This window comes from Cydia pomonella, chromosome 10 (assembly GCF_033807575.1).
Source record: "Cydia pomonella isolate Wapato2018A chromosome 10, ilCydPomo1, whole genome shotgun sequence".
Classification (NCBI taxonomy): domain Eukaryota; kingdom Metazoa; phylum Arthropoda; class Insecta; order Lepidoptera; family Tortricidae; genus Cydia; species Cydia pomonella.
The window spans coordinates 8,879,865-8,892,242 of NC_084712.1; the positions used below are offsets into that span (position 1 = coordinate 8,879,865).

A 12,378-nucleotide genomic window follows, 5' to 3' on the forward strand; every position below is an offset into this window, starting at 1 on the left:
TAAATTTAAAACGTGATACACAAGAAAATCAACTGTATTTTCGAAATGATTTGGTTTCAATTTAAATGGCTTAAACTGAGTATGGGACTTTCCCCATACTCAGTTTAAGTCATTCGGCACCGCTCGGATCCAATCGGAGAAGCGCAAGAGGAGACGAGAAGGGAGCACTACTGCTGTGTAAGGTTCTATTATATTTGGAAAATAAATTAAACCGAAATTAGTAAGTGCATTGACTATTCTGGTGACGTCATGCCCGATGGCGGAAAAAGATAACGGGAGTGAGGTGACTGGGCGCGGAGGGGCATTCTTGACCGGGGAACGGAACCGAACGGACGTCTGTGACTAAAATAGTTTGTAATACAAAAAGTGTTGATTTGTTTCTGAGGTTGTTTACAAGTGGTAGCTTGAAATATAATTTATCTTCATCACAACAAGTGTTCATTATTTCCGAGGTTGTTTACAAGTCAGCCAGTGGGATAACGAAATTCCGTAAGTACTCGCTCACATGTATATTCTGTTAATAATGCATATTATATCAAATATGATATAAGGAGTCTTTGCTAAATAAGGTGCTAGGGTAATTTGGACACGAGTGTAAAGTTAGGTTGGTATATTTTACATAGTTTTGTGTAAAATATATTTAAATGCAATAAGGACTCCGATTTCTAGAACAAACACTTTTATTTCGATAAACTGCGGGTTAAGTTGTGACATCGCCTGTTCCTGCATATTTTTATTAGTGATTACGATCACGTGATAGCCACGTGTTTTATAAAACACATGTTTTATACAACATCTGAATTACGCCTGCCACCTGATATGCGGGTGATACAAAAAAAAAACGCAGATATAGGTGTACCTCAAGATACTATACTACCTACATGAATGCTGTAACCACTTAAAATTTTTTTTTGGAAAACTTAGGATTTTCTAAATTGTTGTTTTGTCAATCATCGCGCCTAAGGTCAACAGGGGTATCACAGGGGAGCTAAAATTTCATTAGTTTTGCGCTAAGACGCACCGTTTTCGAGATATAAGAGAAAAGAGAAATCTTAAAGTTCTAGTCATCTAAAATTACTCCCTACCTCCCTAGTTAAGGTACTAATGTTACTGTATGCGACGAGTTTCAGATAATGGATGAAGAATATGGGAAACGCCGAAGCTTAGTGACTCCAGAGCGTGATCGCTCCCGATCGAGGCGCAGTGGGACGTATGTACGACGCAGGAGCCGCAGCCGCAGCCACCGCCGCCGCTTGAGGGAGCGAGACCTGGCTCTAAAGAGGGAGCGAGAGCGTATTCGGCAGATGGAGGAGGATCTGCAGAAAGAAAAAGACGCCGAGCGCCGCTCACGGAGGAGCGAACGCAATTCGACGTCAAGACGAAGCCGCGAGCGCCGCAGCCGCAGCCGACCACCGAGAGCCGGGATCAGCCACGAGCCGCGCAGCCGCAGCCGAGAGCGGGGCCCCAGAGCAACGCGCGATCGGGCAGGAAGGGATTCCACGAGCATCGATCGACGGCATAAAAGGTCATGTAGTCCTTCTTTCTCTTCTAATGATATTGTCAAAATAATCAAATCAATTAAATATGTCTTACCGTCTCAGCCGACAACACAAAGCCAAATTCCGATTATCAGAAATATCGACTACAAAAACATTATTCCAGAATTTAACCCATCCGAAAAAAATCAAAGGATTGATGTGTGGTTAAAAAAAGTCAACGAGTGTGCTAAAGTTTACGGCTGGGATGAAAAGACGGTTATACATTTTGCTATGCAGAAACTGACAGGGTTAGCTAAGACTTGGTTTGAGAGCCTTAATACAATTTTGTTTTCATGGGACGAATGGCAAACTAAATTGGCTAACGCATTTCCATCAGAACAAAACTACGGGCAATTACTAGAAGACATGTTGAAACGTAGGAGTAAATACCAAGAATCTATGGAAATTTACTTTTACGAGAAATTAGCGTTGCTTAATCAGTGCGAAATCACGGGTAGGCGAGCAGTCGACTGCCTTATTCATGGTATCACAGATAAAACTATGCGATCTAGTGTTTTAGCTTTACGGTGTGAAGAACCCGATCAGCTTCTTAAATTTCTACTAAGCAATAATAAAGAATCATTCGTAAATATGTCGTTGCCTAAGGATAGGAGCGTGACTGGGGGTGATGAGAAGACGTCTAGTAGAGCCAGCACGAAATTAAATCCTAACATATTTTGTTATAACTGCAAGGAAAAAGGGCATATTTATTCTCGCTGTCCTAAGCCTTTAGTTAAATGTAGTACGTGCCAAAAGGTGGGCCATAAACCAGAGATGTGTAGGCTAAAGTCAGACTCTGGTTCGACAAAGGCTGACACTGTACCCAGAGTGATGCGCATATACGGATCTAACCCGTCTGACAAATTTAGAAAATCAGTACAAGTTAATGGTGAGACAGTGGGAGCCTTTGTCGACCTAGGAAGCGAAGTCACTCTTATACGAGAATCCAGTTTCTCTCATCTTGGGCTTTCTCATGATTGCATTCCTATTACGATGATAGGTTTCGGTGATAAGCTCGTACAGTCTTTAGGATCGGCGGAGTTGACCATAACAATTGATGGCGTATCCGCCACCGTTATGTGTAGGGTAGTTAATGATAGTCTGCTTGAAAAGTCGATGCTCATAGGTCAGACTTACTCTGAACAACCACATATCGTGGTTTACAAAGATGCAAATAAGTTGCAATTTTTACACATAGGTACAGAGCTTCCTAACTTACAAGAGCGTGTCGATGAAAAGTTAGAGAGAGTAAGAATTGTAGCACGTAACAGGATATATGGGGTAGCTAGCGTAAGAGCCGCCACTGGGACAGAGTTTAGTGGCAACGTTGTGTTAAATACTAAAGTGGTAGGGAAACCTCAAGATCAGTATTTGGTTTGTGGCGGGATTTATGAGGTGAAGCAGGGTAACCTTTTTGTAATGGTTATGCCCTGTGCTGCGTCTTGTTACCTACAAGAAAACTTTGTATTTGCGCGAGCAGAGCGTGTAGAGGCGGTATATAGGTTATCGGATATAGGTACAACAGTACGCCAGTACGAAAATGAAATAACTGTAGAAGAAACCGCGTCATCACCGTTTGATGAAAAACAACTCCATATAGGTAAAAATGTTACCGAAGATGATAAAAACAAGCTCGTCAAACTTCTCAGCTGTTACGAAGATTGCTTTGCTTCTGATTTAGCTAGTCTAGGTTGCACTAATACGACCGAAATGAATATAGAGTTAAATAGTGAGCGACCGGTCGTATATAGACCTTACAGACTGTCACATCATGAACGTGAGAAGGTCCGTGCGATGATAGATGATATGTTACAAGCTGGTATAATCAGAGAATCCGTATCTAATTACGCTAGTCCTATTATACTCGTCCGAAAGAAGGATGGTGGCGTCAGACTTTGCGTCGATTACAGACTACTCAATTCGATAACCGTAAAGGAACGCTACCCAATACCGGTGATAGAAGACGAGATCGCTCGTTTGGCCGGCCAGTCATGGTTTATCACGTTGGATCTGATGTCCGGGTACTACCAGGTACCAATCTCGGAAGGTAGTAAGCATTTGACAGCGTTTGTCACGCCGGATGGCCAATACGAATATAACCGGATGCCGTTCGGCCTGGCAAATGCGCCAGCGGTGTTCCAACGTATGATGAACAGTGTGCTGGGACCGGCCAGATTCGATAAAGCTACCGTATATATTGACGACCTGTTAATTTTTGGCAAGACCTCTGCGGACTGTTTAAGTAGGTTAGAAGAAATCCTTTTGTCGCTAAAAAAGGCTAATTTGAAGCTTAACTTATCTAAATGCAGTTTCCTACAAAACGAAATCAACTACCTAGGGTTTGAAATTAGTTCAGCTGGCATGCGGCCGGGAAAAGCAAAAATCCAGAGTGTGGTCGATTTCCCACGACCCGAAAATGTGCATAATGCTAGACAATTTCTTGGACTTGTGAGTTATTTTAGAAAATTTATACAAGGTTTTGCTCAGTTAGCCCAGCCTATAACAAAATTGCTTAAAAAGAATGCTATATGGGAGTGGGGAAACGACCAAGAGGAGTCGTTTAAAACGTTGAAAGAAAAGTTAGTTGATAGGCCTGTACTGGCAATCTATGATCCTACTGCAGAAACGGAACTGCACACAGATGCGAGTAGGTTAGGCGTCGGCGGAATTCTCCTACAACGACCCTCGGGGAGTGGGGGCTCTTTTCATCCGGTGGCATATTACAGTCGCCAAACTACCCCGGAGGAGAGGAACTTCCACTCCTATGAATTGGAGACATTAGCCGTGATATGCTCGCTTAAAAAACTGAGAGTGTACTTATTAGGTAAGCCATTTAAGATAGTCACCGATTGTAGTGCTCTCCGCTCCACGTTCGAAAAACGCGATCTTATACCTAGGATCGCCAGGTGGTGGTTAGCACTGCAGGAATTTCAATGCACGGTGGAGTATAGGGCAGGAACCAAAATGGCACACGTCGATGCGCTATCTAGAAATCATGTCATATGGTATTTTACTGTGGGGTGGTGCTTCAGAGATAAATACCATTTTTGTTCTGCAGAAGAGGGCTATTCGAGCAATATATAAAATGAACCATAGAGACTCACTGAGAGATAAATTTAAGGAAATTGACATCATGACAGTGCACTGTCAATACATTTATGAGAATATTCTGTATGTGCATAAAAATATTGCCGATTTTAAGAAAAATTGTGACATTCATAATATTAATACTAGAAATAAACATAAGCTCGCCGTGCCCTTCACTCGGCTCCATAAAATTAAAAAATCATTCATGGGTAATTGTGTGAGATTTTATAATAAACTTCCAAACCATATTACTGAGTTACCAATTAATAAATTTAAGAATCATGTAAAGCGTAAACTTATTTCTAAAGCTTATTATACCACACAAGACTACATGAATGATAAAACAACATGGGATTAATTGTGATTCGAAATGATTAATTATTTATTATATTTGAATAATGATGATGAAATGGATATTCCAATGCATGTATTTCCTTTGTTGTTTTTATTATATTTGTTTGACATTTAGAATTTATTCTAGAAACAATCTAGACAAGTATTTTTATACATTTTTTTTTGTATGACTGTATTTTGTGAAAGTTTTAGTATTAAATTTGATCTATGAATTATATTCATTAGTATTATATATGGAATAATATTTACAACATCAATAAATTGCTCTGATAATTAGATTAAGATAATTATATGTAATACTGTCTTACTATTCATAAGTGCTTGTTGCTAGGCCTACATGAATAAAGTATATTTGAATTGAATTTGAATCCCATTACCGATGTAGAAACCGAATGTCCCGAACAATACCCTTCTGTCATGACAATTTGCGATGATGACTGGCTTCTTACGCTACAAATGGGTGATTCGGAACTCTGCCGCATCCGCGATACTATCAGTAGTAATCTAGACCCCAAAGGCGTAGAATACATTAAATCAAATTACGTTTTACGGGACAATAAAGTATTTAGATGCATAGGCGGTGATAAAGAATGCTTGAGGTGGGTAGTCCCGAAGGGCGCTAGATGGCAAATATGCAAGCGTAATCATGATGATATAGGTCATGTAGGTTTTGAAAAAACACTAGATAGAGTTAGAAGAAATTACTGGTTTGCAAAGATGAAAAAGTTTATAAAGAAATATGTAGGAGCCTGTATTGAGTGCGCATATGCCAAAAAGGGTACAAATGCAAAGGAAGGCCTTTTACATCCTATAGAAAAGATTAAAAAACCGTTTCATACGCTGCATATAGACCATCTTGGGCCCTTCATTAGATCAAAAACGGGACACACTTATATTTTATCCGTAGTAGATGCATTTACGAAGTTTTTATTCATAAAACCGGTCAAAAACACGAAAACTCAGAACGTTATAAGGGTATTGCAGGACATATTCGACACTTTCCGAGTGCCTGATCGAATCATTAGTGACCGTGGCTCGTGCTTCACTTCTCATGCGTTCAGAAGGTTTTGTTTAGATCGAGGCATCAAACATGTCCTAAACGCAGTGGCCAGCCCGCGAGCAAATGGCCAAGTCGAGCGATACAATAGAACGATCCTCGACTCGTTGACAGCTCAGGGCCTTGGAACGGATGAGAGAGAATGGGATAGGGAATTAGGGAAAATTCAGTGGGGACTAAACAATACAGTGCAGAAGACGATCGGTAGGGCACCAGCTGAAGTTATGTTCGGGGTTGAAATGACAAGCGAATATAATCCTGTTTTAAATCAAGTTGCAGATAAGACACAAAATAAATTGTCCCTAACGTCTATTCGTAGCGAGGTTAAGGATAGAATTGACAAGGCTCAAGACGCTCAAAAACTACGTTATGATCAGGGTAGACGTCCTGCGCGTTCTTATAAGAATGGCGATTTAGTAAAAATTACTAAAGTTGCATTCCAAAATAATGGCAAGAGTACCAAACTTATGCCTTCATACGAGGGGCCCTTTAAAGTCGTTAAGGTACTAGGTAACGACCGTTATAAGGTAGCTCCTATTTCTGGATATGAAGGCATGAAAAACAAACGAAAAACTACAGTGGCTGCGGACAGAATCCGCCCTTGGATACATATAGCCTCACTAGAAATCGATAGTGATAACGAAAGCGATAACGACGTTTCTTACATAGAAGAGGTAGACGATTCAGAAAACTAGCTATCGCAAATGTATTTTTTTTGTCTCGTTTCAGGTCGAGTGCTAGAAGACGCGGAAATGGTTGGCGTGCTTAGCTTGACCTGAAACGAGATGAACAAATCTGGATATATGTTTGATTGCATATTTGGTTACAAGGTTATTTGGTTACACGGTTACAAGGATATTTGGTTACAAGGTTACAAGGCTTTTGGTTACAAGGATATTTGGTTACAAGGTTAATATGATATTTGGTAATAAAGCAGCAGGGATAATTAGTTATATATATTTCTTTTAGTTATAAGGTTACTCGTTTACTCAGTTTCTTAGTTCCATGTGCATAGTTTCCATGATAGAGAGTTAACTAATTATATAGATACTTGGATACATGGTAAATCGTAATGAATATAATTATTATTCCAATAGATAATCACTTACATAATGTTTTTTTATATAACAGGAAATTGCTATTAAAATCAATATAAATTGTTATAGATAATTATGTCAAAAAAATATATATACTAGTTTTATATTCGTTACATTTATTTAGATATGAATGATATAATGATGAATTTATGTTTATATAAAATTTGAATTGAATTGATTGATTTAGTTCTCTATAAAATTATCTTGAATGTAAAACAATTTCTAGGTCTGGAATGTCCTTGCCCGCCGAGTGTAAGGTTTTGGTTTCACCAGATACGTGCCTGGGGACATGCACGTCATCAGGATGGTCGAGTGTAAGGTTCTATTATATTTGGAAAATAAACTAAACCGAAATTAGTAAGTGCATTGACTATTCTGGTGACGTCATGCCCGATGGCGGAAAAAGATAACGGGAGTGAGGTGACTGGGCGCGGAGGGGCATTCTTGACCGGGGAACGGAACCGAACGGACGTCTGTGACTAAAATAGTTTGTAATACAAAAAGTGTTGATTTGTTTCTGAGGTTGTTTACAAGTGGTAGCTTGAAATATAATTTATCTTCATCACAACAAGTGTTCATTATTTCCGAGGTTGTTTACAGCTGTATGAACACATTCGTTCTCGGCGTTCTCGGGGTATCTCGACGAGTGTGTACAGCCCGCATTATGAATAAAGAATTTAGAGTATGATGGGATTAGCCTATTTTCAGACTTTTCCGTAATGTAAACTGTGTATACCGTATGGTAATTTGGGTTTCGTATCTTAAAAGCAAAAGGTACTTTTGAAATTAGAGATTGTTTTGAGTTTTAGTGCATTCGTCGCCGGGAAGTTAAATTAAACAGAAACGTCAGAAACCCCTAACCCCATTTGTCAAAAAATATCCTAGTAAATTCAAATCCAGACATACAAGATGTACCAAAAGTAGGTAGTGGAATCTATTTGGTATCGTGTTCTGATTAGGAAAATGTAGAAGAAAAAATATTTTAGGCAGATAAAAATCTGACCGGCCCCTAATAAAAAAAAATTGCGTCAAAAAAAAATTCGTTTACTTTTTCCTGATCAGAACACGATACCAAACGGATCCCCACTATGTTTGTTGCACCTTGTATATAAAAATGAGTCAAAAAGTTTGAAACCAAGTTTAATACAGATTCCAGTCCCATCAGCCCGTGCGATCACCTTAAAGTGAGAAGGATTCAATAAATATCTAGAGGAGATTGCAATTACAGAGTCGTGCTACATTTTACACCTGAGCTCGTAATGCTAGGTCTATACCACCGGGGGAAAACGCGAAGTATCTGTAAAACACATATTTCTATAAATGCCATTGCGGATGGCAACTGCAGCAGCATTATTGTTGTAACATTACTACGTTAATAAGTTGCTGTCATTGCCTCAATACTGCCGCAAGGAAATCTCTCTCATTCTATTAAAGAGATTTACTGAGGGCCTACCGCGAAAATGAAAATTCGTAAATTGCGGGGATCTTTCTCTTTTACTCAAAGAAAGCGTAATTAGAGTGAACCAGCGGTTTAGGCTGTGCGTTGATAATTATGTCTGTCAGTCAGTTTCTTCTTTTAAATAAAGGTCATTTTTATTGGTTAGGTTGGTAGGCTAATTTATTGACTCACTTAAGAATAGTCTTTCTAAATGTTGACATTCACTAAAAATCGTTATGAAGTATTTTGTATGTAATTAAAAAATAATGTATTTATCTAAAACATTTTAATATGTTTTAACTCCCGCTTATTCCTACTTAATATTCTTAAGTGAAATTAATAAACTAGCACGGCAAGATCTATAATAATGATATTTATATTAATAAAAATAATAGCATGATGGCTTGATTAGCTGTGGCAACAATAATAATTGATAACATTTGGGAATACGATTAACTCGCGCTAGATCGGGACGACGCGAGGCCGGACCGGAGCTTCCGGCGCTTCGTTATCTATGGAAAGTACTATGTGATCACTGATCACCGATCAGCCGTCATGGAAAATGACTTATCGGACGCCTCGGCCCGGGCGCGGGCCGGTCTAGCGTGAGTCATACTTTATTAAATTGTCACTTCATCGTCATCCTAAAGAAAGAAAGAGACTAAGGTCTTCCTCGAGCCATTTTTGTAGACACATTTTTTGAAGGCGAGAGTGCAGTCTACTTTCGCGTATGTCTCTGGCCAAAGCGACTTGATTGTATCTTTGCTCTGACCATCGGCCACTGTTTGTTATAAAAAAACAACTTATAATTTCTATACAATTTTAATTTAATGGTAATAATCACATAATTAATTATATTCAATTTGCATATTTTGTAATTAAAATATTCAATGAAATGTGTGTGTGTTTCAAGCATCTCTTTGTTCAAATTTAAGTATGGAAATTTTGTACTCAAAGTTCTGACAATTCCTAGAGCTTTCAAAAACTTACCTAACAACCGGTAATTTTTTGAAAGCTCTAGGAACTTTGAATACAAATTCCTCCGAATACCGATTCCTCAACGACTATTTACTTTACCACTTTTTGTATTTTTGTAATTTAGAAGTAAACCAGTGTTTATGTTACTGTAAAAGCCCGAAGTACGGTAAAACCTAGGATATACCGGTAAGACCTAGGTTTTACCGATGCCGATCGGTAAAAGCCCGAAATGTGAAATAATTATTGTTCACTTCGGGCTTTTACCGACATGGATTTGGTAAATCCTAGGTCTTACCACGGCGACCGGTAAAGGTTGAATCATGCACTGCTTCTTGACATTATTAGATGAAAATCTTGTAGCAGTGTAAGGGGCGTTACATGTAGCGCCGTTTAAAGTGATGCTTCGTATTGTTTCGGCTATTTTACTAGTCATATAGATCTTCTTATAGATATAGGTCTTTCGGTTTTGCTGAAGGTAAGTAGAGTAAACTCTACTCACTGCAAATTCGAACGCCGTGAGCAGGTATGTAGAAGTCCTGAGAGCAGAGTAATGTACAGTGTGTCACATACCCTCTGTAAGCAATATGCCCAGTTGGTGGGAATTTTCGGGCTGTAGCTAGCCGCTGTAATAGGTAACAGAAACGCGTTCCGTATGTGCTACGCTTTTCATATGACTAGGGTGCACTGCATAATGCAGAGATTATCGTATCGCGAACGATTGGCATCTTAACTAGGTACCAAGGTTTAGGTATACTTGTAGCTTACAGTAAAAACAAATTAGGTATCTATTAATAGTTCTCGCTTGTTGAAGCGATCAAATGAAGTATAGCAACCTGCGCCCCTACTCTCCACACATCTTAGTTTTTAGTTATAAGTTCTTATTTTTATTTTTCTCTTAGTACCTAATTAGCATAGTTTTAAGTTTATACTAATAGTCGTTATGGACCAGTGATCTAAAATAAACGGTTTCTTTTGTTTTTTTTTTTATACCCAGGGTACGACACGAAACATAAATACGTCCTTTTCTACATATTAAAGGTTGTGCTAAAGTATTTCTTTTATACCTAACATTTTATTCTGTAAGAAAAGGAGACACTTGACCTGTCCGACACGTCGCGTGTGATGTCACGGCGCGAAGCTCATGAACGCGACCGCACAGGCAGCAGTGCATCAGCGCCAGAGTACTCTGAACGTACCGCACGAAAGAAAAGTAAGCGGTAAGCGATAAAAACAATGTTTTTTGTTTTCAAAAAAATACTAAATCGTACTTTTTTTCGAATTTACATAAACCAAAATTCAAGATTAAGTTGTATAAAAGCTTGTAAAAACTCAAGTATCTGAAAAACACATGTACAAAGAAACAACTTGATATAAATAATAAATAGTTTGTATTCAAAATAATATGGACGCCTTATAAAGAAATGTGTTGGAGAACTTTCCGGAGAATAGAACTTTCCGCATCTGCACTATCTTCGCGCAACCGCTCCACTGCTTCCTTTTGGGAAATCACGGTTTCGCAAAAGGCCTCAACTTCCTTCCATGCCCTCTTGCTGCGCAACATGGCCGACACGACGTCGTGCAGCGAGAGGTCCCCACTCGTGATTTCCGCTGCCACCACCATGTTTTGGCGTACCACAGCCCATCGCCTGCACGATTCAAGTGTGTGCTGGGCCGTGTCATGGCAGATTGTCATGGGCTCTCTCTTAATTTCATGCAGGTAATGACCGAAGCAACCGTGTCCGGTTATTACCTGCGTCAATCTGTAGCTGGGCACCCCGTGTTCTCTATCGAGCCACTGGTTGAATGACGGGAGGAGAGCCCCTATACTGCGGACTCCGTAGGAGGAATCCTCCAGGTCGCTCTTCCAACGGTCCCTCAGTCTCTTGACAGTCTGTCGTTGCTCTCTCTTCGCCTCCTCTGGGTCGAGGCGTTCTCCACGCGCTCTGGCCTCTGCTTTCATACGGTAATTTCCAGCTATCATCATCAGTATATAGAAAAGGACGTATTTAAGTTTCGTCTCGTACCTTGGGTATAAAAAAAAAAGTTTATTTCAGATAAACGTTTTTATTTTTTATTTATTGGATCAGTGGGTCCATAGCGACTATTAGTATAAACTTAAAACTATGCTAAATAGGTACTAAGAGAAAAATAAAAATAAGAACTTATAACTAAACACTAAGATGTGTGGAGAGTAGAGCTCCATTTCCCAATTGCCACCTCCACCCAAAACTTTATAACGGGGCAGTCGAGGTGCTCGGCCAACACCTTGAGTAGACTGTTGCTGCTGCCGCACACCCGTCTCAGCATGGAGGCGATTCTTTTCCGCCTGATGGCAAAAAAGTCATCTACTCGCGCCTCAGCGAACTTGCCGGACGCACTGCAGTGTTTCGGCAGCCGCAACAGCATCCTCAAGATGTTATTATATTGAACGCGCAATGCGTTATAGGCTAGTTGTGTAAACTTCACCCACAGGCTGCACGTGTAGAAAGTCTGACAGTAAGCTCTAAAGAGCGTCAATTTAACTAATGTATTACACCGTGCGAACCTGCGGGCAAGCATATTGCCTCTCACTGCCATCGCTCTTTTCTCCCTTTCCAGATCCAGATCGTCATTCAATTCAGTTGTAAGCATATGCCCCAGATACTTAAAGCGATCTACAACTTTTAGGGGTACGCCACACAACATGATCCTCGGCTCCGCAGACGGGTTACACTTTTTTTTTTGTTTACGGAGTGGGCGAATGCCTTTACGCACCGTTCCCCCAGCCGCGGGAAGGCCATGATGGGGCTGTGTATGGGACTCGCCGCTCCTGTCCCCTCTCTCCTGGTG

The 12,378-nt window shown here is 39.9% G+C and overlaps 2 protein-coding genes across 2 annotated transcripts; one reads left to right on the forward strand and one right to left on the reverse strand.

Moving 5' to 3' along the window:
* Window positions 1-2,032: 2,032 nt before the first annotated feature.
* On the forward strand, window positions 2,033-6,815 carry LOC133521746 (uncharacterized). Its single transcript, XM_061856814.1, has 2 exons — window positions 2,033-3,681; window positions 6,766-6,815. The coding sequence occupies exons 1-2, from the start codon at window positions 2,040-2,042 to the stop codon at window positions 6,813-6,815; spliced, it is 1,692 nt and encodes a 563-aa protein (XP_061712798.1). The 5' UTR covers window positions 2,033-2,039.
* Window positions 6,816-10,960: 4,145 nt separating this feature from the next.
* LOC133521747 (uncharacterized) lies at window positions 10,961-11,530 on the reverse strand. Its single transcript, XM_061856815.1, has one exon. It carries the CDS (start codon window positions 11,528-11,530, stop codon window positions 10,961-10,963), a length of 570 nt encoding a protein of 189 aa, XP_061712799.1.
* Between the last annotated feature and the right edge of the window lie 848 nt (window positions 11,531-12,378).